At 37.2% G+C, this 24,178-nt stretch overlaps 3 protein-coding genes across 3 annotated transcripts; 1 reads left to right on the top strand and 2 right to left on the bottom strand.

The window, feature by feature from the left end:
- The first annotated feature begins 447 nt into the window (after nt 1-447).
- LOC130725162 (extensin-like) lies at nt 448-879 on the top strand. The gene has a single exon (XM_057576414.1). The coding sequence runs from the start codon at nt 448-450 to the stop codon at nt 877-879; it is 432 nt and encodes a 143-aa protein (XP_057432397.1).
- Nucleotides 880-1,103: 224 nt separating this feature from the next.
- On the bottom strand, nt 1,104-5,477 carry LOC130722675 (non-specific phospholipase C1). The gene is made up of 3 exons (XM_057573487.1): nt 4,230-5,477; nt 2,289-2,465; nt 1,104-1,584 (listed from the first exon to the last, which is right to left on the bottom strand). Exons 1-3 carry the CDS (start codon nt 5,344-5,346, stop codon nt 1,262-1,264), a joined length of 1,617 nt encoding a protein of 538 aa, XP_057429470.1. The 5' UTR covers nt 5,347-5,477; the 3' UTR covers nt 1,104-1,261.
- A 6,263-nt stretch (nt 5,478-11,740) lies between these two features.
- On the bottom strand, nt 11,741-22,355 carry LOC130722308 (villin-1). Its single transcript, XM_057572994.1, has 23 exons — nt 22,184-22,355; nt 21,289-21,394; nt 20,927-21,026; nt 20,584-20,652; nt 19,622-19,855; nt 19,068-19,245; nt 18,855-18,981; nt 18,128-18,293; nt 17,525-17,675; nt 17,348-17,433; nt 17,100-17,255; nt 16,854-16,922; nt 16,566-16,634; nt 16,336-16,473; nt 15,664-15,792; nt 15,330-15,477; nt 15,184-15,194; nt 14,757-14,897; nt 14,180-14,305; nt 13,608-13,670; nt 13,221-13,437; nt 12,652-12,830; nt 11,741-12,030 (listed from the first exon to the last, which is right to left on the bottom strand). Exons 2-23 carry the CDS (start codon nt 21,342-21,344, stop codon nt 11,917-11,919), a joined length of 2,727 nt encoding a protein of 908 aa, XP_057428977.1. The 5' UTR covers nt 21,345-21,394; nt 22,184-22,355; the 3' UTR covers nt 11,741-11,916.
- Nucleotides 22,356-24,178: the final 1,823 nt, after the last annotated feature.

The raw sequence follows: 24,178 nt of genomic DNA, 5'->3' as shown, positions 1-24,178 counted from the left end.
GGGCAGTTATTGTTTTGCTGGAACATACTTTTTTAGGAGGGCTTTGTACATGTAGCTTTTGTACTGGGCGAGCCCTTAGAGGGTTGCGCCCAGAGGGTTGCTCGCCAAGTGGCGGGTCCCTAAGCCAGTGGGTTGAGCCTCGACCAGCGAGGCCCAACCGGCCCACTGAGGACAATTGCACACAGAGGCGGTTATCAATTGTAAGGGACTTTTGCTCATTTGCTCAATATACACTTGAAATTCAGTTATTCTCTCTCTCTCTGGTGCAATCTCTCTATACTTTAGGGGTTACCCTCTCTTCTAGTGTTCATAGCAAGAACATTTGGCACCAACTGTGGGGATCAATAAACGTTTGATTCGCGGATCACGTGGATTGATTGCACGACTGATTCTACCTATGATTTTCATTGATTGTACCTTCGATTTTTGTTGATTTCTGACGATTTGATGGAAACTCGTCGATGTCGACGACGCGACTCACCGGAGCGGAGGCGTGTCTCACCTCCGCAACGTGTCGGCCAGCCGGAGCGAGAGGTGCAGCGAGAGCAGGTTTTTCGTGCTCCAGAGTTCGAGGACGGGAACCAGCCACCACCACCAACTCCTTCGCCTCCACCACCACCTCCACCATCTTCTACACCACTGCCACCTCCACCTCCATCACTTTCGTTACCAAGAACACCAGTACACTCACCTGTTCTGTCACTTTCTCTGTCACCACTGCCTCAAATGACGGTTACACATGGGGAATTGCAGCAAATGATGCGCAGCATAGGCGATACACAGCAGCGGAATGAACATCTGCAGGCACAGCTTGATTTCTTCCGCCAGGAGGAGCAGGACGAAGTTGTAGAAAAAACTTACACGCATTCACACATATAGGTATCACATATAAATCCAGCACATTTCACATATACTCATGAGTGAAGGTATATGAAAATATCCTGTCTGTGGAATCTCAACTTGCCCGGAATCTCAACTTCCAACGCCAACAATCAATCCCATCAATCCTCCTTCCACGCCATACTGAACTCATTGGCGTGTGGTTCTGGAACATATTCTTAGGGAGGGGAAATGGGCAATGCTCCAGCGGATGTTATGGCTAATTAAGAACAACTGATTATCCATTTTAAATATAAATAATTATACGGTTAACTGTTCTTCAACTGAAAACATGCATTTGTACTTTTTCCTTACATTTAATATGGAAAATACTAAATATATACTATATTTACATTCTACATAGCTTTGTATAGTTAAATAATCAGTAAGATTCCAAATGTTTGCGTGAATCTTTCACAGCAACTCTGCTGGTGAGGGAAGGCCTCATTGTGACAAATGCAGAGTCATTGGCCCCAGCTTTAATAGCTGCCCTTCCAGCTTCCAAGAACCTCTTCACTGCATCTTCTGCATACCTGTTTGCTTCTCCCACTGTCATGCTCTCCCCAATATTCGGATAGGAGTTGAGAACATGATCACCATTGAGCTGAGATGCAAGCTGGATCAATTCCATCTGGAATTCTGAGAGAGTTGAATCTTCTCTTGGTCCATATGGTCTTAGATCAGTTTTGACCTCTGGAAGTGTTTCTATAAAAGGTATTGGAAATAATGTCAATACATAATATGCTGGAGAATAAATCAATAGCATCAAATTCAAAATGCTTCTAATTAGACAAGGAGACAAAGAGCTTTGTGTTATATATTTTGGACCTTTATATGTATAGTGTACTATTGGCATTTCAATGTACTTCCAAACCTACTTTTAAGATAGAGACAGGAGTGGAAACTTACTCATTTCTTATTGCAGTTGGTAAACTAGATACAGGAAATTTCTAGGACTGCATTCAAGCATGGCTTACCTAGCACTAGAGTGTCTATATGAGATTTATTGCCATGGATGGTAACATCAGAGTCTGTTGGTCACAAGACCAGATAGACAAAAAAGTGGGAAAATTGGAGTCTGACCATTCTAACATATATAGCCCATGTATCCCACTCTCCCAGCAAAGGCCAAAGAACAAGATCAGAGAGAACTAAGATATTCAGCACATTAACACAGTATGCACAAGTATCTTAGAGCTCATTTTGTTAAAAAGAAACGCAGATGAGTGTTGTAGTATTTCTGCAGATCAATTTGAAGTTAAATTTTTTTTAGGATTTGAATTTCAACACATAACTATGATTGGTCAGGGAAAAATGTTTATTTAGAGTTCCAGACTAGAGCCCACAGATGAATTTTCTACCATGACAAATGGCCAAATTGCTGTATAACAAAAAAAGTAGAGGCAAACCTGGACAATCATCACGAGGAGTATCGCGAACGTAAAAGTATTTTTCGAAGGTACCAGCCCATGCATCTCTCTTTGTCAGGAAATTGGATTTTAAGTTGAACAGCTTCTTTACAGTGGCAGGAACAGATGAATGTTCATATTGAGAATATGGTGTTGGTCCATCTGGTTCATGAATCACTGCAAAAAAAAAAAAAAAAAAAAAAAAAAAAAAAAAAAAAAAAAAATTAATCAAGAGCCAAACTCATGCTGAAAAAGATATCTAAACATGAGGCCATCAAATACATACTGAAATGATAAGGTAATAAATTTGGGTAATAAGACAGCTTATGACCATTCAAGCACAGAGTTTCAGGAAAAATTCAACCTTGTTGGCAGGTTCAATCAGATAGAGAATGAAAATCACTAGGAGGACCACTAAAAGATGTACAAGAAGTTAGATAGACCATGAACAGAAGTAACAACAAGAAGTCAAGAACAGTAGCACAATGAAAACTAAAACTGATGAACCATCCGTTTGTAGTAACAACTTTCTACAAGGGATAAACTAATTGATGTTATCTAATATCTATGGCCCCACACATTCTAAGGTCGCCGCCTATGGACCCTTCTGCACAAGTACAACAAAGTAATAAGAAAAGATGAAGAGCTTCTCATTCAGATAACATATTACCAACTAATTGGTCTATATCAGGACATATTGACCTCTTACATCCAAGACCAACTGAGAGGTACGGCACATCAACTTTAGGACTAAAAGTCTAAAACACGATACTTATTTGGGTTGACACAGGGAACTGGTTGAACTAGAGCAAGTCTTTGCTGGAGTAAAACAGCCAAGAAGAACTAAATGAGTCAATTTCAAAGTTCAAATACATGACTATGTGCACAATTTTCATATTAACGGAGTAGAAATATTTCTGAGCATAAGCACATATTTTCTTCTAAGAGTGTGAAGTGATAAGCTGCTTTCTTTCAACTCATTCAGCATACAAATGTTCAAACTAGTTTACTATATCTCACTCAAACCTACAGGAACAGATTACTTGATTAGTGAGAACTACAGTATACACAAGATGACCAAAATTATTCAGTATAATACATAAGTACAGTTAATTAAAAAGTCCACGTCATGATTTTGAAGTGATGCAAAAAAGTTCCCATAAAATAAGCAAAACAGTTCATGTAAGTGTAACCCCATCATGTACATAATTGACTTGATTCATGCCTGATTAGAAACACATGTCCAAAATTAAATACCCCACGAAAGACTAAATGACTTCAGCAAACATGTACAACGCCCATAAAAGTTATCAAATAATAATGTTTTCAAAATACCATCATCACCAACCAAATAAACCTGAGTGTATGTACAGCTTCAAGTAGAAATATAGTCCAACCAAGTCTACCGGTACAACTATCCAAAATATACAAAATTTTGAAGACTTAACAGTAAAATAAAACTCACAAAGAAGTCAAAAGCTCCAAGTTAAACCCAACAAAGCCAAATGATTTTCAACAAACTCAATCCAGAAAATCAAAAGTTGGGGGTGTCCACAAAGCACTTAATTCACCAAACTCTCCATTCCACCACCTCCACCAAAACATGAAATTAAAAGGGCAGCAGAGAACAACAAAGTTCAGGGCATGCACAAGCTTAACTCGAAATGACCAATCAATACAGGACCGCGACCATGAATCAAGGACCGCAACCAAGAACTAAATCTAGAGAATTTATGGTTTCGGCTGCCATTCCATGTGAGTCCAGAACAGCTTATATCAAAATCTCAGATATACAACTTTTGAAAACAATAATCAAAACAACATGCATTGAATTATACCATTTTAAATAAGGCAACCTCAACCAGCAAAATCTCAAAACTATCTGCAATAAACAACACCCAAAGGGACATAAATTAAAAATGGAAAATTTTCGAGACATACCAGTACCCTTGTCAATCCAAGGCGAGATAACAAACGTGGGGACCCTAACACCCAACCTATCAAAGTGAAAGTAATAAGGGTGAGGCCCAATGATCCCATCAGGGTTAGGCACACCCACAACAGGTGTAGGCACATGATCATAGAACCCACCATGTTCATCATATGTAATCAACACCGCCATCTCCTTCCACTGAGGACTCTTCCTCAAAACCTCATACACCTCCTTCACAAACCTCTGCCCAATCGCCACATCATGCGAGGGGTGATCATCGTTCGCCGGAGAAACCTCCACGTCGAAGTACCGCTGCTCCACCACCACGTAATTCGGCAGCTTCCCCTTCCTCGCGTGCCGCCTGAACTTCAACGCGTAGCTATGGAACTTCGGCACGTTCTTCAGCTTCCTCAGGCTCTTGAAGAAGAGTGTAGCAGGGATGTTCTGGTAGTAGATACCGAACGTGAGACCGTTCTCGTTGAGGGAGTCGAAGATTGTCTTCTGCGGGAAGCCAAGGATGAGGTCCTTGCGAACGTTGCTCATTGCGCCGTGAGAGGTGGCGGAGTGGACGTAGAACCGGTTCGGCTGAGTCGACGCCGGAACCGACGCGAACCACTTGTCGAAAACGCCGAACTCGTTCGCTAACTCGGTGTAGACCGGGAGGAGCTCCGGTTTGAACCCGCTCATCACGGTTCGGGCCATGCCCGGAACCATGCTCTCGGCTTGCTGGGCGAACCCGTTCATCGGAGCCGGGTTGGCGGAGCTTTCGTTGGACCCGAATATCTGTTCCCTTATGGCTTGGAACGAGTGGCCCGGGTCGGAGTCGATGAAGACGGCTTCGTCGGAGACAGGGATCTCCGGCGAGGCTGGGTCGGAGGCGGTGATTCGGTTCGATTCGGTGCCGGTGAGGCCGTCGATGTCGGGTCGGGTCGACTTGAGCCAGCCGAGGACGTGGTCGAAGGAGCGATTCTCCATGACGATGACCACGATGGTTTTGATGGGGCCATTGATTTTGTGCTTCTTGTGGGGGAACAAAACGGCGAGGTTGTCTTCTGCGGCGGCGGTGGCGGCGGGGGAGAGGAGGAGGTAGAGGAATAGGAAAACTGGGACTCGCCGGAGATGCATCTCCGGTGACCGGTGAATAAAGTTAGTAGTGAGTGGGGTTTGTTTGTTTGTTTGTTTGGTGGAAGTAACTTGAAAGCGCACTTATAATAAGTGATTCACAAGAGAACACGGTATATACTTTCAAATTAAGGATCTTTTCTTGTCTTTGTCTCACTTTTTCTTTTCTCACCAAACGCCCAAATGTATTTATGAATATGGATCCATGATGCAAACAAAATATCAATATCAGGATTTCGTATTTTGAAAGTAATACTTAGGTTTTAATTATGAGTTTCATTTTTAATGCACTCATGAGTTATGACGTATAATTACACCGTCTACCTAGTACCTAATCAAATTTTAATATGTGTAATATCCCATGAGTGGCGCTAAGCGTGGTGAAAAGTCATGATGATGACAGCGACGCTGGAAGAACGGGGCCTCCAACATCAAAGTACGTTTAAGGCGAAACACATACTCATTCGAAGGGGCCTCTTTGAAAGGAGTCATGGAGAGTTGGAGACGTCATTGGTCGCAATTTGGTACCAAAATCAATGTCTTACAAGATATCTACTCTGCCATTGATGGCCGAGACAAGCTGTCAGAAGAAGACTTCCCAACAATGGATAGGGAGAGCGGGAGACAAATGGGTAAGTTTTGAGGTTCAGTGAAAGTCAATGAGATAATGGTGGAAGAACAAGTGAGTGAACTATTAGGCCCTATGATCAAGGTCACTAAAAAGGAACTGAAGGCAGCATGCCGACCTTGGAAGAAAACTACAAATATGTATTTTCATAATTTGATCACTATTATGAACAGTATTAGTGGCGAATTTTACTTTTGGTCACAATTACGAATAATATTAGTAATGAAATAGAAAATGGTCATAGTTAATAGATAATTAGTGACAAAATAAATAAATAAATAAATAAAAGCAAAACATGGTGTAAAAAATTTATTTTCGCTTCTGGTGTAGTTTTGACCAGCTTGGATGATGAGGTGGCTAGAGTAGTTAGCATTGAAAGAAAAACTTGCGAATGCTAGTGAAAACAGAGAAATTAGCATTAAACTTGCGAATGCTAATGAAAAAGGAGAAATAACGTGAGAATATGGACGAGAGATTCTGCCCCTTCCCAAGGTTGTTGCTGATTGGGTGGCAAGAGACACAGTTTACATTAGGAGTGTACAAGGGACGGGTTAGGACGGGTTTTGGTTAACCCTAACCCGGCCCTAAATATTGATCGGGTCAATTCATAGACTCTAACCCGTCCCTACACCCGAAGTAACCCGACATTATGCGGGTCCAATTTAGGACGAGTCTATGTAGGACGGGACCGGGTTGGCCCGATGGACAATAAGTTTAAGACTATTTGATACTAATTGTAAAATTTAAAGATAATAACATACTAAAAGAGTTATAAGTTGGAACTATTTTTTAGAAGAAATAACTTGAAAGAATCCAATTCTTTCATAATCTATTGCACTTGAGAGGTTTACATTTTGTTTGATCATTTCTTCACTTGTCTCACATATGCATAATACACACACATGATTTTCTCTTGTTAGAGCATGAAAGTGTCAATAGTTTGACCAACGTTTATTTAATTCATAAGGTAGATGTTAAACATTTTAATTTCATCTACATGGTAAGATAAATTTGAGCACCGTGTATCACATTTTAATCATTATAACAAATTAAAATTTTATAAAATATATATGTGGGACGAGCCGGGTGACCCCGAGTGTCAACCCGAACCCGACCCTACCCGAAGTCGGGTAACACAAAGATCAACCCGAACCCGGTCTCTTTTAATGATCGGGCCGGGTTCAACCTGGCCCTAAAGGCTTGGGCCGAGACGGGCTGGCGGGTAGGGCCGGGTCTTGTACACCCCTAGTTTACATGTTTTTCTCTGAATCTCTATTGAGGGAAGCATGAGGAGAAGAATTCTCTGTTTTTTTTAGTGAGTCCCATTCGGATTCTCCTTCTTTTCCTCGAAACCAGAACACTATAAATTCCCACTCCAGCTTCACAACCTTCACACTGCAGAAGCAAGTTCTATAACCCTCTCATACACGTTTTGGTAACTCTAGAAACCTCTATGATTAGTCAAATAATCTCCTTTCATGTATTACAACGGTAGAGCTTTCAATGGCAACCAATGTGTTGTGTTTGAAGGTTAGAAAATGTCCATGCATCTAACACGCAACATTATCTTCAAGCGTTTGAAGAGGAAAATTCACGACAAGCTTAAACCTGTAGATTTAAGGCTACACCAAATACTTTTTTTACATCTCTTGAGATATATGATAATGAAGATTGAATGTCATGATGGATGCATTTAGTCAGCAGTCTTTAATGACAATGTTGGAGTTGTACATTGATATTGCTGAGGCTAGAAGTTTATTAATACCAGCGTCAATGTATCAGATGAATACGCAGCAGACATTGTCTGATGAAGGTGGTGGTAGCCATGATATTGAGAAGGTTGTTGTGGAACCAAATACCACTTGTTTGGGTACAACGGTTAAGTTGTCTGACGATTATGACTACCATGACACTCATAATATGGATGATGACGTCATTATTTTAGAAGGTGACCATGATGAAAATGAAAGAATGTGAGACGAAGGTGATTCATCTGGTATAGTCGTAGAGGGTGGCTCCGACGCTAATCTTGGACCTCAAATGATACTTCCTCTTCTTTTTGCATTGCTGACACCATTGAATGTTTCCACTCGACTTCCACCCTTGTGCTTCCCCAACCTAACATTGCCCCCCTGTCACCCAGTCAGGGATTCACATGAATTTACACGAATCATTGACTCTGCCCTCCTATCTCCTGATGCACACTGCTTTATCCTTGGAAAGGCGCAAATTCCTTCCTACCAAACACCCACAAGATTCCCACCACTTTTTGACCAATATTCACAACTTTTTTCTTAATCTTAAATAGCCTAGTCACCTCATCATTCAAGCGGGCCAAAACTGCCTCAGATCTCTAAATAAACTTTTACACCCTCTTTTACTTATTTTTTATTTTCACATTATTAAAAAAAGACAAATTAATAATCATAACTATATTTTTGCCACTAAAATTTCGATTTCTTTTTGTATATCGGAAAGATAAATTGCACCCTACAGTGATTGAACCCTGGACCTCTCGCACCCAATTCATATGTCTCATAACTCTTACCACTTGAGTTTTCGATTGAACCGTTGGATATTTTTTCAAAGTTCTTAATCAATAGCCTTAGGTCAGGTCAAGAGTGGTTCGCAGATAACCTCTTCAATGAGACCCAGTCTAGCAACAGCACATCGTGGAACATTACCTTTGGAATTATGCTCCAAATGCTATGGCGTGCTAGGAACGAGCTGATTTTTGAAGGAATTGGCCTATCAGCAACAGTAGTTAGTAGCAGAATAGCAAAGATGATCCAGGAATATAATCTGGCTTTTGTTGATGTGACGGAAGATACTCTGGCACACTATGCGACCAATACTAGCTCACTAAGATGGGTAGCACCCATGGAGGGTTGGATTAAAGTCAACACTGATGGATCTTTCTCTCCATAGTCTAATCGAGCCGCTTGTGGGGGGGGGGGGTTGAGGGATCATGATGGTAAATTCATTGTTGGCTTCTCAGTCAACCTTGGTTTCTGCTCGATAAACCTTGCGGAGCTATGGGGGATCCTCCATGGAGCCAGAATTTCCCATGCAAGAGGTTTCAGAAAGATCATTTTTGAGTCGGATTCTAGTTTTGATGTCAATCTAATCAACAAAGGTTGTCTTCCCACAAAGCCTGCAACCTCTCTGGTCAAAGACATTAACAGATTGTTCAACACCTTCAAACAAGTCCACATCAAGCATGTGTTCCGAGAAGCCAACTCAGTAGCTGACTCATTCGCAAAGAATGGGATGAGGCTGTTAACGACTAGCAAGATCTATGACTTTATTCTTGCTTTTAGTTCTATTGCTCTAATGTTTGATTCCTGTAATACAATCTATTTTAAAGGTGACCCTCCTTAGTTTTGGGCTCTAGCCCGTAAGAAATCACAAAAAAAAGGTCAGGTCAAGACTCAAGAGGGACTTAGTACGTGGTCCCCGGCCAATCGCAACCTTTACTGTCGGTCCCCAAGCTAAATGGGTGTAGTGCCGGAATATCTATGTTGCAATCCAAATTGGATAAACCAAAATGCTCTTTAGATTCCAAACTAATCTGTCAATATCGCTTGGAACATTTTATATGGCCTAATGGCATAATTCCTTCTTTGGTTTTTGGTGTGGTTAGTCACTCGATCGTGTGAGAATGAAAGGCATACCAATATCGTCAAATATATTTTTATGTGGAATGTTAATTTTCATATTTAACCATCAATGAATACAATGTTTCTGTAAATATTTTAAGGTGCTTACTGTGGTACCTTGAGTCAATTCAAGGCGTGGTACCCAAAATGAGTTAAATTAGTTGTAAAAATTTATATATCGATTAAAAATTTGATTTTATTATATCATAGTAATGTAGTATTCCATTGTCAGAGATGTGAAATTTGTTTGTTGTATTTTTTAACCTTTGTTCTTCCGTCAAATAGGTGATTTGACGCGCATCGCCACCATCATTGTTCCTCTTCACTACTCATCCATTTTTCATCAAAAAAATGAATTATATGGAATGAAGTTAATTGAAAAGTAAAATAAAATTTGAAAATGTAAAATTTACGTTGGACAACATAGTAATAATCTATTAAATAACTTAAAGTGGGTATGATACCCAAAAAAACAGAATTTACCATATTTTAATTATATGTTTACTTTCGGCTGATCATTGCTACATTATAGTATGATTTTTCAAACAGATGGACTGCTCATTATAACAATTTTTCTATTAACATTTTGTGCAGGTGTAAGCACGCCACACTTTTTAACATTTTTGTGTCGAGTTACTTGGTGAGTGCACATCATCCTGTACAGGTACAAGTGCAATACAGGCGAGCCGTGTAATATTTTGCTTGAAAATATGATATTTGACTTCCTGTAATGAAAATATTGTTATTCACACTCAAATCTCATCAATAAATAGGTAAATAGGGAGTGTTCCGGTTATGAACATTGTGAGAGAGAGTGCCTAGAGTGAGGGAGGGATTGCACTAGAGAGAGAGTAACTGAATAAAGAGAGAAAGTCATTGGATTTCAAGAGTGTTTTGATCAATGAGCCAAGAGTCTCATACAATTGGTAACCGCTACCTATTTATGAGGGTGGGAGTTGGGCCCCCATATGCTAATGTCCCTAATGGGCTGGTTGGGCCTCGCTGGCTAGGGCCCAACCTGATGGTCTAGTGACCCGCCACTGGGCGGGCAGACCCTGGGCGTTGCCCTACTAGGGGCTCGCCCAGTCCAGGGAAAAAGAGAGAAAAATAAGAAATGACAGGCGATGAGATCAATAGAAAAAGAATAGTGATAAGAAGATAATATTATCAACAAGATGGAAGAAAAATTGATATGCGGTTGTGTGAATCAAAATCCAATGAATATTATTATATTCTTACTATATAGTCAGTACTCAGTAGTGAGTAGTAATTTAAGTGATACATGTTTATTTTTTTAAGTAATGTTTTAGCTTGTGTTTAAGTAAAAAACTAGAGGAGAAAGTTCAAGACTAAGCCTCTTGGAATTCAGAGTGAACATGTAATTTATAAAGACATTTTATGCATAATCATGTAGGTAGTAGCTAACAATTGTCATGATTCAGGAACGTAGACAATTACATTATCAATAAAATATTTTAAATAGCTAGGGGTTGCAACAAGTGTTGAGATCGTAAAACACTTGAGGTTGCCAAAGGCCCATAACATGACATCGCCCATGAAACATTAAGAATATCACATCACCTCGCTCAAATCAAGCAAATGCCCTCCAGCCTGTTTACTAGCAATGAGATCTAATTAGGCGACCAGTGATCCAGGTCGTCTCATTCTAGTCCACAAGACATCTCGCCTGAAGAAGAACTGTGTCTTCTTAAACAGTCACGTCATTCACATTGCCTATGCCATCACCTTGCCCATTCCAGTCCAGTTCGAGTATTGTGAATGGAAACAATCATTACTAAAAGAGCTTGTCCCATGAAGAAATGAATGTCCCGACTCAAATAGCACCGTTTCTCACTTGTGCATACGTTTATTGTAAGAAAAAAAGATCTTGCTATGGCCATACTCCACATTCATGCTCATTGAGTCATTGTTGCAAAGTTGTACACGAATTAATAGGGGTACTGTGGTATGTCGCAATATCCTGTGTTTCATGAACCACATATCATTCATTCACCTGAAATTCCCATGAAATATCTATGGCCAATTCTGTCCTGAATATTTTATGATACAGAATACAGTTCCACATGCATGCCTATATTATGAGATGAAATGAAAGAACAAATATGTAGTACAGTAGTCAAGAATATTAAACATGGCATGTATTTCACCAAAAGAGAGCCACTCGAGCTCAAACACTTAATACACTCAAGAGGTAAATAATTAAAATTTGTATCAAGCTGCATTGTTGCAATATAGTGCCACTAATTACAGGAAAATAGGCTTGCTCTAATATAGATCAAGTGACATCTTTAGCTTGTTTTGTTTCCATCTGGGAAGCTTGTAGAAGGCAGATTTTGGCATTCCAAACTTCTCATGGAACTCTTCATTAGATAAATATGTCTGGTTTCATCAGAAAGTGCAGATTCCAGTCAAATGTACAGATAAAGAAAGAATATTATATATAGTAACATAAATAAGATGTTGGAATGATTAGAACATCTATGAATTACAGACTTCTTTAATTTTGATGAAGCAATGAAATTAACCTCACTACTTGCAGTTGTTAGATTGTGTTTGCTTACGTGTTTCTTAAGGGAGACTGGGAGAGTAAGCCACCACCATGAGAAGAAAGCGACAATTGCATGTGGAACTCTTCTCTATCTGATGTTTAATTTGTTTGTTAAGAATTAAATTTGAAACTAAATATAGTGAGATTCAGACTCAACATGTAATCTTATGGATTTAATGAGGCTTAGGATAAACCAAACCACTCAAACTTCTTATAGGACCTAAAACACTGACTTTATGTTTAAGAATCAAATTTACATGTGGTTTGTAGCTGACATTTGTGGATCATGTAACTATCAAATCATAGTTTGGTGCTTGACCATAAATATAATTGTCTATCCTAGAGTTGGCAATTTCATTTATTGGTCTTACTCAATGATCATCCAGCAGAAAGAAAAATCAAAGTGAATGAGAGAAAACTGGCGGATAGATTTTTTTCAGTTCAGGAAGTACCTCTCTTCTGGTTATATCGATGCCAGTTACTGGATTAGCAGAAACCACTCTCAGGTGCTCATAAGGGTATACCAACAAATTCTCACCATCCACATTTCTATCTTTCTGAGTGAAACTTTCACGCTCATTTGATGAACTCAGTTCTGTTGCTGGAGAATCAGCTTGTGGCAATGTTTGTTCTGGGAAAAAAAAGGTGTTAAAGAAAAATAACAAGAAAATGATGAAAAGAACCACTGTGATCAGGTTATAAAAAGAATGAAAAACTGAACGACTTTGAAGAAAACAATACCCAGTACTCTAGATACTTAACAGAATCCAGTGCTCCACATTAAGTTCCATTTTTCAGGTAGTTATTTTAGCCCTAAACTTTGGATATCGAAGAGAATCATTGACTAATATTGCAATCTTACTTAGGTTCCAAACTGATACAAGAGCTAGGGGAATACATTGTCCAACTATCCTAACTCTATAGTAGATAACTCCAAAGAGGAACTCATTAACAGATCTATAGTTAACTGTCCAACTAAGTAAATTTCAAATCATAAGTTGATGAAAAGGAATCTTATTACCAGCACTGCTATTGGCAGGAGATCCATCAAAGAGCTTCTTGACAACTGGAGAAGGGCTCGATAGAAGCCGATCACCTGATTGCCTAAAATCTGAGCCTGCACTACTAGGTACAGGTGAACTACTTCTTCCACGGCCATTGAACATAACAGAATAGCTTCTGGGACCATTAGGAGTTGAGTCCCTGGAGTTTGCTTTCAATGCGATTCTACTATGTCCCTGAATAAAAAGATCAGAATATGATGGAAGACAAAGGAACAAAACTGAAAACTTTCTGAAACTATTATTGTGTAAATTCTAATAATCAGACCAAAATCCACCCAGAAACATGATAAACCATGTATAGGCCACTTCAAAATAACCTCAATACTCCCAAGGTAGTCACTTACTTCTAGAATTTTCGATTCTCCTTTCAGAATTGCAAGCTTTTTCTCAAAGGAGTTACCCAGAATCTGCAACAATACCATTTCACTTAAAATAGATTATAAGATGGATGACAATTATAATTGAGAAGTGGGAACACCAGAAAGGTGACAAATCCCCCTCCAAATTTCTTTGGCATGATTTTGTATCCATGTGATACAGCATGTTGAAATATTCATATCACAGATAAGCAAAATTATATTAAACAAAATTCCACTTACCATATTAATTTAAAAGCATTAATGCATTATGTGCTATAAAATGAAGTGACAAAAAGGCAGCCAAACAACACAATAACTGAAAAAAGGCACAAGTTACACAACAGATACAGGTAAATCAACAAATGATGGACATAACAAAACAAAAATTTATTGACAGAAGTTCTTCTATCAATCTATATTTTTTTGGGGAAGGTGGGGGCAAAGGCTTGAATCTAGTCTCTAAAAAATTCCATTACTATCACACTGAATAATTCTTGAAATTAAGCATCAAAGAATGGTGATCAATTTTTAATACTTTGAAGGGAGAAGAGAAGTACCTTTGCTTTTGAGTGATCCCATGAAAAGTAACGAGTGAAAAATGGTGGCTCATGACCTTCCGTCACAACATAAATAGGGATTTCAAGGGATAGACCTTCAACGAGGATATCCATTTCCAGAAATTTCTGCTCATTAAAATTTTCATTTGTAAGAAAAAACATATTGTAGCAAAAAACATATTGCTATCAAACCATTAGTGAATATTGAATTATGGAGAAATAATCATCAAACTTGATTCTTCTTAAATTACAGTTAGACCCACAAACAATGACTTTTTCACATGCGTAGAGGCATTTCTAGTGAAGTGATTAAACAACAATGGATTCAGTGGAAAAAAAGAGTTCTAGAGAGTCTGAGATCCAATCATGCAGGAAAAAAAAAAAGTAAAAGTACAAACTACAAAGTAGTTATCACATATATAGTGCCCAGAATTCAAATGTGAGTGAAAAAGTCTCATACTGAAAAAAATGGCATGAGGACGGTATGAGCGAAATGACCTAGTGTTGATGATATCATGATGAGAAAATTAGTGTACAGGCTAGGGAGATCAATATAGGAGGAAAGCAGATGATTTACCAAGCCAAGATTGAGAGCTTCTTGTTTTGATTTGACAACCGAATGTAAGCCAACCCAAACATAAATCTCTCTTTGGCAATCAAGCAATAAAACATCTTCAGTAATTAAGTCATCCTGTGTATAATTGTATATTTCTTTCACCTGAAATATTAATTTAAGAGCACAGTTAACTGATCCCTTTCAACAACACATATATGCACTTGAAAAAGTTAAATTAAAAGCCAAAATACAAAGTTCATAAAATTATTTGAAAAACAATCAAGGGCCTCAATTCTACTTGATGCTTTTGGCTTTTCATTGCAGATAATGTTTTTTATGATTGCTACACACATTGGAGCTCATCTTTGTCTTCATCATCAATAAAACTTTTGTTAACAGACTCTTAAAAGGTTGCTAGAATATAGTAGGTAGTTAAATTATTACATACCTTGAAGTCTGCTGAGTTGAAATTCCAATAAATTTGCATGAGAAACAGAACCATCAATTAGACATGCTTTCCTGTCATTTCACCCAGGATAATACTAAACCAAGTGAGAATTAGATTCCTTTTTCTGAAAAGGGTGTTTTTCTTACCTCTGGTTATTTTTAATGCAAACAAATGTGGATCATCTATGAATCCTTGAATTTCTTTCTCTCTTGGATATTCTGCCTTTCCACCAAGAGCATCCCAGAAAATATCAGGTTCATTCCCTTCCCTCACAGATACTGGTAGCCATGTTGGCTGCAAGTTGCATGAAGAAATAATATACAATTTAAAATTTTTAGAAGAAATATCTCAAGTAGAAAGCATTCACATCCTATCATATAATTTAATATGAATGCAAATACCCAAAATTAATATTAAATGCTTTCTTCACAGAGACCATCATTTGCATAAAAATTTTAGGCATCAATTGAAATGACATACATTAAGCAGCACCACCATTCTATCAAGAAGATTATGGTCTCTAGCTGAAGATAGGATCCCAATCCAAGTATAAATAGATTCTTTGGTTTGCAGAATGTAGCAATAGGATGAATTCAGAGAAGTGGCAACCTATGACAATTTAAATTCGTAGTCAATAAAAGCTTACAAACTATACAAAAATGTACATCAAAAAGTAAAATGGGATACACACAACACAAATGTCTTAATATTAACCAACTGTTTCAACTAAAACAGATGGGAAATTTTATTTTCAAGGGATTATTCTAATTATCATCTATTTTTTTCCAGCCAATAGATGAACAATTGAAGATTACTAAGGATTTCTTGAATATATTACTGCCAATAGATCTTCCGTAATAGAGAACAGTAGCAAAAAATAGGTTGGACTTCAGTATTTAATTCATATTCAATCAGAAACAGTTAGTAAAGAAAAATAATAGGAACTCCAACTGTGGCAAGAGCTTTTTCAGGTTTGAATGTTCATTTTTCCAGTAATTACAAATTACTGATCCAATTAATTAAAAATATTTAAAAGGCTTCAACAGCTTTGCTAAAAGCCGTGGTGTCCATATTTCTTGTAATTAGAGACAATATAAAATGAAGGTAAAAAGTGCTCCACCGCGGATAAAATGTCAGAATCGTGAAACATACTTGATCAACTTGGATGGCCTGCATATTATCTGGATTTGTACCTTGAACTCGAAACAGAGCAACCTGGTCTTGATTGTAAGTTTCATCCACCATACCTTTTTCTTCTATAAACTTCCTATACTGTGGACTGTTTCTCCCCTTACATCAAGAAGAAAATGAAAGGGTTTTGAACATGCTACTTTTTTAATATTAAATGCAAACCTTTAAATGAGATTATAACAGAAACATACCTTGAATATGATTAGTCTTTGGAGTATTGAGAAAAATTGAGCCGGCTCCTTACCCTCGTGAATTTGAGCCTGAACAGACATACATGAGAGGTAAATTGAGTAAAGCAGGAAAGTTATGTAATATCATTTATATAATGTGCTTAAGATGCAAAATGTGGAAATAAGAAGCTAGCACATATTGAGAAGATAAAAATTGTACGGATATTTCCTAAACCAGTAATTTGATAATTGCACACATTCAATCAACATATTATGAAAGAGTTGGTATATAGCAAGAACAGCACTAACCACAACTGGATTAGTTCTGACTGAATCAGCCATGGTATTCGCGTGAGAAATGACAGCTGTTTTATCCTCCTGCAAGCCAAAATCATAGAGAAAAAGGGAGTAATGTGTTGAGACTTCAAAGTTATAAACAACAACAACCAAGCCTAATCCCACTAGATTAGAATATGAGTTTATCAATGAGTACAAAAATTGAACAACCTAGTACAACATGGAAGATAAATGTTAGAATATTTGTCAAGTGCTTACCATTACACATCTACTGCCAATCCAAGCATATAACAGAGTTTCATCCCTTCCATTTCCTGGAAATGTATACTGTACTATGTAGCAGTCTCCACTGTAAAGTCTTGTAGATTCTGTAATAGAAAGAAGGGAGAATTCTTCACCATCCACCCGCCAAACCTGAAATTGCAGTAGTCAGCCAATAGGTAACAGAGGTAAAGGAAAATATTTTCAAAGGACAACAAGAAACAGCTAGGTTTCGAGCAAGCTACCTTTATTGTGCCACTGCAGTCTATAGATGGCTCGTTCTCTTCTTCAGGAAGCTCTTTCACATCATAACCCTGATGCTTGAATATTGCTGAGGCAGAAAAAACAAATATAAAGAAATGAACTATGAATGATTTTTTATTGTACACTTCTTAAGCAAAACTTTGTACAAGGTATTTAACCTGCCACTTTTTCACGCCCTTCCTCATAAAGCCTAGGCTCCACTGTTTTAGGCCAATTAGTAAAGTATGACTGAAAGATGGTACTTTCTAATCCCTCAGATAAAAATGTCAAATGAGTTTTGATTGATCTGCCTTCATTTCTGACAAATTCCTATAAAATGGAAGATGGTAGTGAGCATAGGCATTGCCCTTAATGCAATTCTTATGTGATAGAATAGGATATGCATATATTCATTTCCTGTATAGGGATCTATGCATAATTATAGGGATCTAACTGCTTAATTACAGGAAATGAATATATGCATATCCTATTCTATCATTATGAACAAGCACAATTGAATCCATGAATTTCTGTAACTGCCCTTTTATACAGTTATGTTTTCTAAGAATTAAATGGGCTTCATTCCTATAAACTAGAAAGAAGTTTGGCTTCAAAGCATATGGAAAAACTTCTAAGGAAGATTGTAAGTGGGATCTTGGTTAATAACTCAAAGTTTGGGATAAGTAGATCAGCATAAGGCTCATTCTTTTGGAGCTATGTAAAGCTAAGATATTTACTGAAGCTCAGCTTCCATGAAACATAAGGAAACAAGAGAATCTTACTTCTACAGCTTTGATTGCTGTTCTTCTTTCCGTCAACAGAGTCTGCCTGCCCATCCAGACAAAAATCTCACCATCACAGTCCAACATATAACACTTATCTGTCTCGAGCATTTCTTTGCTCAAGGCATTGCTTCCAGTTTGACAAAGTTTTCCCTGTAAATTTATCCTGTGAAGGAAGTGAAAACAATAAATCCTCAGCTAAGAGGAACTAAAGTATTTCTTGGGATAAACAAATCTATTTGGCTATATCTCCCTCACACATTGCCTGAAGCAAATCACTTTCCATTTATACTATTGAATTTGGCTTGGGCCTTTATAAATTCTACTATGACCTTATTTCTAATCGACGTGGGATCTTAATGGTGGGTGGCCCAATATCGGATCTAGGATAAGCTTTGACACAATCTTGATTTGGATTGGGTCTGACTTAACAGCAAAAGCTAGTTTGTAAGGTGAGGATTGTCAAAGTCTGTATAGGCTCAACTTTGACCTTAACTCGAATTGATGTGGGATCTCAACATATACCAACTAACAAAATAACTTAGGTTAGTCAAATAATCGTGAAGCTATTAAGTTAGATTTTAAATCATTAAAAAAAATCAGTTTAAATTATTGATCAAATACAAATTTCCTGGATGTTGAAGAGAGAAATAAAGTTGGGCAAAAATGGATTATCATATCAACACATGTCGTGATGCATTTACAAAGACAGATGTATGAGCCTCACCAAAATAGCTTTATGGATGGAGCCTCAGATTCCTGAACAGAAGGCGACTCCCGAGGAATGGGAGCATAACCTCCAAATAAACTCCAGAATTCACCCACTTCAGAATCGCCTACAAATTTCCCATCCTCTACAACAATAGTATAATTGTGATCAGCAACATCTTTACCTCATAAAACAGGTATATGAACTAATAAAAGTAGAACATGTTCCAACCTATTGTGGCCACCTCACATTTTCCACCATGCCTATTTTCCTTTATATACTGGACAACATCCAAAGCTTTGGCTCTTTCTTGAATGGTAGAGTTGCATCCGCTGAAGAGAAATATTTTTGATGCAGTGTCAAGTATGAATAAATCTTCATGATTCAATGATGACCTCAGAAAAGGAACCTAATAAAGTATACAAGCACATCAGGCATACTACACTGATAAACTTCAATCGAACATAAAGACACATTGACACAGATTATAAGAAACACATGTAATATATCAAACAACCAAAAGCTAAGTCTAGAAAAAAGAACAATGTGGGCTGATGTCTTGGCATAAAAAAATCATCATCATCTAAAATTTGCAATAACTTTCCATCCCTTTGTAAAAATCAGGGCATAAAAAAAACATTTGAAAATATTAGAAAGGCATACACTATTATGCAGAGATACAATAAGCTCTAGTTTATAACTATACTTTTCTGGAAGAGAAGTATAAAGATAAGGAGATTCATACTATCAGATAACAAAAGCAGTTAAACATAGAGACAACTAACTTCTTTCACACGGACAACATAGTCTCCCTTGCATGTGTACAGGATGACTTGGTATTCACCATTCAAGTTTCCTTGCTTTGAAGTAAACACTCCTTCAATGGGTATAAGACAAGGCTTGAAGTATGACAGAAACTTCTGTGATTCTTGGCCTTGAATTTCCCTATATTGAACACTGCATGATCCTAAGGCTGCATCCAACTCAAGTGCCTTGTCTGATGCCAAGCCTGAGTCCACCTGCAAATACAGAACTCACCAGTGAAACAATGCAGATCATATTTTTCAATGTTCATACTTTTACCAAATACTATATATGTTCATTGTTTAATGTATCTCTTAAGTCAAATGTTGTGGATAGATATTTGTTCCGATATTTCAAGCACCCTTCCTTGGTCTATTTAACAACATTCAAATCGTTAAGCAATTCTTAGATAAGCCAATACAAACCCACAACCATAATGTTTGTTTTGCTGTTGGATGAAAAGAAATTACACATCAAGCAAGTTTAGTTTTACAAATCTAAGAACAATAAATTAGTCATTTCAGTCTCATGTGCTTCAATTTATAGGCAACAGTTCTATGCAGTTCCACTTGCTTCTCAAATTAGAGGAAAATCGGTTGCAATAAACATGAGGAAAAATAAGACTTTTTTTTTGGGTAAGCCAAAGTAATATTAAAAGGGGAGTACAAGGGGTACTCCAATCCCAAATACAAGAGAGAACAAAAAGGGGAAAAAACTAGACCACAACTAGAATAAAGGGGAGGAAAAATAAGACATGAAATGGTTTTAGGGAAATTGGAGGACCACATTAGGAGTACAAAAAACAGGGAACCAAATGGGACAAAAAAAAGTAATGGACTAACCGACTAATGGAATATGAAGCTTAAAACTTTGCTGTAGAGAATTAGCATCAATAAACAGTTACCACCGCAATCAAGACAGTAAAACAAGAAATAATACTAACCTTATTTGCATCATTTCCCAACCAAAAATGTATGTCATACTGAGGAGGGCTATTTTTGGGAAAAACGGCCTGTTTCCACAAACATGTAAAAATGTCTAGATCAATTGTACGTCAAGAGAATTTAGATGAAAATGAAGCTCATACTGATAGGGAATTACTAAAACTCTATTCTGGTGAAGGTGGCTCCAAAAGTAACAGGATCAACATCAAAAGTGGATAGTGTAACTCTAAAAGAGATGATGATGATATTCCTTGAAATTTTGGACTTTAATTAAGATGCAGTCATCAACTTCATAATGTGTTTAAAAAGATCAACAGGGAAATAAAGTGAGCAATATCTTACATTCAAAACTATGTATGCACTTCCAGTATAGAATTTTCCATGGTTTGACTTTGACACTGGAACTAACAGCTGGTTCTCAATACACCAAACTTCTAGGCCTCTAAGAATATAGAGCTAAGTGTAAAGGAGAGAACTTGAACAAAGAAATGTGATATGTGTTTCAATGTTATACATGAAATTGCTTCTTGATCTCTTGTCTCTTATAAGCGATAACACATTCATACAATGACTGAGGTTGGACTAATGCAAGTTGACCACTTATTTTCTCTGGCATAAGAAAAAAAAACCTGAAGATAACTATTACCTAGTAAATAGACTAACAAATTATAAGACAACTTGAAAGAAAATTATTGAAAGGATACGGGTTTGCTCCGGCAGTTTGGAATGCGGAATCCAAGTCTTTATTGAGAATAGGCATTGTCTCTATGGCTCTACTACTCCACTGAAATAACTCAACCCTAGATTGTTCTGCAATCCAGGATTTATGTTATGTTAGTCCTCATAATCTAAGAAAAATGTAACTAATTAATGAGATTACACAATTCAGAGTTTTGTACTAAGAATTTCTAGTTAGGGTTTAAGAGGTAATGATAAAGCAATTAAAGAACGAAGAAAGAAACTTAAGGATTTATATTAACAGCCTGATGTTCTGCTCATATATAATCTAGAAGCAGTGTTATAGTTAATAAATCAAGGTAAGGAAATACATTCAACCATCAATGCAATTAATCTTAAACCTCCATACTAATTGCAATATGCTTAAGTTTAAGATTTGAATCAATCTATAACTTCCATACTGCACACTTCAAAATTCGAACTTCCACATATAATTGGAAATGGGAAGAAATCTAATAATAGCAAGAAATCTAAACTACTGAGTCAAAAAAAAAATTTCCAAATTTTCAGAAAACTTAATAAGAAACTAGCCTAACACTTTAGGATTCAGTAGCAGTCAATAGCTACAGTTCAGTGGAAGAAAACCCAGTTCTGTCTACCTCAAGATCTTCACACTTAAGTCTCAGAAATCTACATATCACTGAGGTATGATATCAGCCACAAAGGTCATTTCTTGAGCCTTAGGACAAACACACAATAATAGTAACAATGCAATAAAAAGTAAAAACAAAAGAAAAAATATGATCTGAATTCTGAAGTATGGAAGGTCAAAATTCAGAATCTGTAAACATGATGTAGGAACAAAGTCTAAGAGCATTACAGTTGACCAGTCCAAACATGATGGTAACTGATGGATCATACCTTGGTTCCACAGCAGATTCAGGAGGACCCAAAAGCTAACAAGTGAAGCTGATGATGATACTGATGCTTGAACAGACAGGGAAAGAACAAAACTTGGATATTCCCATTTGGCACATTGAAGAGTAAGAGCTGAGACAAAAGAAATGGAGAATTTTTATATTTAATGAGATCAGCGTTTGGTAGAGAAAGTGACTTGAATTAAAGCAAAAACAAAATAAAAGGCAACGTTTATATCTTTACCATCCAGCTAGTGAGGGGGCCCCACAAAAGTCACTTTCTAGTTGTTCACTTTCCACTCTGTATGATGAAAAGAAGATGATGATGATGGTGATGTTGAATGAAACAGGTGCAGCTTGGTTGGTCTTGGTCCCTTGTGTTGTCTGTTGTACGAGTAGTTGCAAGGCATGGCCATGGAAAGAGTAATGATATGTACACACCTCATCTTTTAAACACTTCATTTCCACCTATTTTTATTTCTATCTTTCTCCTCTTATCATTTATCACATCTAAAACTTTCTCTCTCTTACTTTTCTTTTCTTCCTATCTCTCTCGTCCTCTACCTCCTTCCACCTCAAAATGAGGTGTAAATAAAACATTTTCCGCCATGGAAAACCAACACAGAGACTTCCAAGCTGATTCAGTTTCAACGGTCTCTGACATGGCTCCTAGATCCATGGGAATGATGGGAATGATCAATGATGTCGATGCTTTTCTAAAGGATGTTTTTTTACTAAATACTAGTACAACGTAAGATTCTATTCAATTTAATGTTCTCTTGAAATACTAAGTGAATAATTATATAGGAGCATTTTTTTTCTTTAAAGTAGACAATTAATAAGAAAATGAAATGATGTAGTAATCTTTTTAGTTTGGTTATGTTCTCAAAATTTTACCATTATTGAGGACTCGGTAATCACTATGATTTTTAATTTTGAGGTTTTTTCTAAAAAATCTTGCATTTATTCAGCTTTTTTTTGGATTAATTATGTTTTTAGTACTTGTGAAATAAGCGAGGTGTGATTTTAGTTCATCATCGGCGTAAAGTTGGATAACATCTCTCTATTTTAAGAAATTCTCCACTTTTAGTCCTCGTCGGAGGCTGAGCTCAGCGACTTTGCCAAGTGCTACCGCCGGTCCTCTGTGGCACGAACATGGATAGAATAATTATAGGTTCACACCTCTAAAATGAGGTGGAGAGAGGTGGAGGAGGAGAGAGATAGGAAGAAAAGAAAAAATAAGAGAAAGAAAGTATAAAATGTGATAGATGATAAGAGAAGAGAGATAGAAATAAAAATAGGTGGAAATGAAGTGTATAAAAGATGAGGTGTGGATATATCATTGTTGGGAGGACATGTGTTTAATGAAGTTGAATTTGATTTTCTTTTTTTTGCCCTTTATTTTATTTCATTTCCACATTCAAAGATTTCAGAGAAGAAGAGTGAAGAAGATGAAACTAAACTTCAACTGAATATCAATTTTCACTCGATGAATCTGATTACAAGAGAGGAACATTATTTATAGTGTTAACCATTGATTAACTACTCTAACAAATTCAGTTTCTCTAACTAACTATCTTAGCTGACATGACAGCTCATTCCTAACTGTCACTAACTAATTATTACAATCTGAACCTTGTACTTTCCTATTTAGCATTTCCAGTCCTTATACGTTTACACCCTCCCACAAGCTGAAGGTCTAAAGATATTGATCATGTCCTGTTTTGCAGCAAAACCTTGATACTGTGTGAATCTAATTCCAACAGAACATAGCCTTTGATTCCTTGCTTGAATCCCAAGAAAACACATTTTCTAGCCCTTGAGTCTAGTTTAGATCTATTAGAACTTGGGCTGCTAGCAAAACATAATGAACCAAAAACTTTTATCATCTGTAAATCAGCTTTCTCACCAAAAAGAATCTCATATGGTGATCTATTTCCCAGTATCTTGCTTGGAATCCTATTCATGAGAAACACAGCATGTGAAACAGCATAGCTCC

Source organism: Lotus japonicus, chromosome 6, assembly GCF_012489685.1.
Source record: "Lotus japonicus ecotype B-129 chromosome 6, LjGifu_v1.2".
In the NCBI taxonomy this organism is placed as follows: Eukaryota; Viridiplantae; Streptophyta; class Magnoliopsida; order Fabales; family Fabaceae; genus Lotus; species Lotus japonicus.
Note: the sequence above shows the minus strand (reverse complement) of the source record. Positions and strands in the feature narration are given on the sequence as shown.

What these genes read in the sequence shown, in the direction of transcription:
- LOC130722675 (XM_057573487.1), bottom strand. Translation starts at nt 5,346, where the DNA reads ATGCATCTCCGGCGAGTCCCAGTTTTCCTATTCCTCTACCTCCTCCTC. An exon ending in TTGGATTGACAAGGGTACTG is followed by an intron (nt 2,466 to 4,229) that starts GTATGTCTCGAA and finishes TTTTTTTTGCAG; the next exon opens with TGATTCATGAACCAGATGGA. An exon ending in TCCTCGTGATGATTGTCCAG is followed by an intron (nt 1,585 to 2,288) that starts GTTTGCCTCTAC and finishes TACCTTTTATAG; the next exon opens with AAACACTTCCAGAGGTCAAA.
- LOC130725162 (XM_057576414.1), top strand. Translation starts at nt 448, where the DNA reads ATGGAAACTCGTCGATGTCGACGACGCGACTCACCGGAGCGGAGGCGT.
- LOC130722308 (XM_057572994.1), bottom strand. Translation starts at nt 21,344, where the DNA reads ATGCCTATTCTCAATAAAGACTTGGATTCCGCATTCCAAACTGCCGGA. An exon ending in TGGGAAATGATGCAAATAAG is followed by an intron (nt 19,856 to 20,583) that starts GTTAGTATTATT and finishes CTGTATTTGCAG; the next exon opens with GTGGACTCAGGCTTGGCATC. An exon ending in GGGATCACTCAAAAGCAAAG is followed by an intron (nt 13,671 to 14,179) that starts GTACTTCTCTTC and finishes GTATTGTTGCAG; the next exon opens with ATTCTGGGTAACTCCTTTGA.